Genomic DNA, 1,803 nt, shown 5'->3' with positions numbered 1-1,803 from the left:
TAGGAAAAACAAACCGACAGACAGGGCGCCCCATTCCAAAACCAATGTCGTAAGCAGTGACTTAAACCCACTTCGTGTGGGTTCTCGACACGCACGCACCCCAATTCCACGTCCGATACGTGTCCATCCTCGTCACCACCCCACCCAAACTCTACCCCTTTTTCTTTTCACACCTCCTATAAAACCCCCCCTCTCTCTCCAGTCCCAACTTTCTAACGCCCCCACCACCACACAATTTCATTTCATTTTTCCTTTTCACTTCACTTTCCCCCAATTTTCTTTCTCAACAATGGCCGCAGCAACACAACTCCACTTACCCCCTGGATTCCGATTCCACCCCACCGATGAAGAACTCGTCGTTCACTATCTCTGCCGCAAATGCGCTTCGCAAGAAATCGCAGTTCCAATAATCGCCGAAATCGATCTCTACAAGTACGACCCATGGGACCTTCCAGGTAAATTAACAATACACAAACAAGGTTTTAAATATCGGTCATGATCGTGTTACGATTTAATCGCTTTTGTTTGTATCGAAACAAATTATGAACAAATACAATCGATGCCGTCTCAATTATGATTCAGATGCTGGTCGTGGACACATTTTTTAAAATCTTGCACAAATTATTCTCATAATTCTGAAATAAATGATAATAACTTTTTTTTATTGATAAATAATTTAATATATTCTGGTGTTGTGTTATGTAGGAATGGCTTTGTACGGAGAGAAAGAGTGGTATTTTTTCACGCCGAGGGACCGCAAGTACCCGAACGGTTCGCGGCCGAACCGGTCCGCGGGGACCGGATACTGGAAGGCAACCGGAGCGGATAAACCGGTTGGCAAACCGAAACCTGTTGGGATCAAGAAAGCATTGGTTTTTTACGCCGGAAAAGCGCCCAAGGGAGTGAAAACTAACTGGATCATGCACGAGTATCGTCTCGCCGACGTGGATCGTTCGGTTCGCAAAAAGAACAGCTTAAGGGTATATACCAGTATGCGCCCTTTTTTCTCTTCACTATCGAGGACATAATAGACATTTCAACGCACATTTACCTTTCGAAAATCACCGTTTTACCCTTTAATGAATCACACCTGGCCCCACCCCCCCTTGGCAAGCGCGCAGAGAAGCTTCGGTTTACGATAAGTTGATAAGGACCACTCACAGAAAAAAGAAAAGGAAAATAATTACAATAATAAATGTTTTCGCCAACCAATTATTACTTTCCTACATATGGAAATTATTCGTTCTTTCTTATCTCTATTGAAGTTAGGGATATGAGAAATTGAAAATTAAAAAAATGTTTGCACATGATTGTTGTTTCTGATTATGCAGCTGGATGACTGGGTGCTGTGTCGAATTTACAACAAGAAAGGTGCAATTGAGAAGCAGCAACCAGCACCGCCACCACCGAGTGGTGTCCACAAAATTGAATGTTACGAAATGGAAGACGTGAAGCCGGAGTATACGGCGGCGGATTGCCTGTACTTCGAGGCTTCCGACTCGGTGCCGCGGCTGCACACGACGGAGTCGAGCTGTTCGGAGCAGGTGGTGTCGGCGGAGTTTGCGAGCGAGGTGCAGAGCGAGCGGAAGAGGCAGGGCAACAGCGAGTTTTCGTATAATTACATGGATGCCACTCTCGGGAATAATCAGATGTCGCCGCTCCAGGATATCTTCATGTACCTCTCCAGGCCCTTCTGAAATCAACACGCACGAGACGGCACGACGTCGTTCTTTGCTTTGTGTGTGCATGATGCATTTTTGACGTGCCTGCTGCATTGCATGGAAGCACGAGACTGAGTGAATG

General features: G+C 45.8%; 1 protein-coding gene across 1 annotated transcript; it reads left to right on the top strand.

The window, feature by feature from the left end:
- The first annotated feature begins 263 nt into the window (after positions 1 to 263).
- Positions 264 to 1,803, top strand: NAC19 (NAC domain protein). The gene is given in 3 exon segments (NM_001255827.1): positions 264 to 455; positions 706 to 980; positions 1,332 to 1,803. Coding segments are annotated over 3 exon segments (807 nt in total). The 5' UTR covers positions 264 to 289; the 3' UTR covers positions 1,698 to 1,803.

This window comes from Glycine max, chromosome 13, assembly GCF_000004515.6.
Source record: "Glycine max cultivar Williams 82 chromosome 13, Glycine_max_v4.0, whole genome shotgun sequence".
Taxonomy (NCBI): domain Eukaryota; kingdom Viridiplantae; phylum Streptophyta; class Magnoliopsida; order Fabales; family Fabaceae; genus Glycine; species Glycine max.
This window is presented reverse-complemented; position numbering and strand designations above follow the sequence as displayed.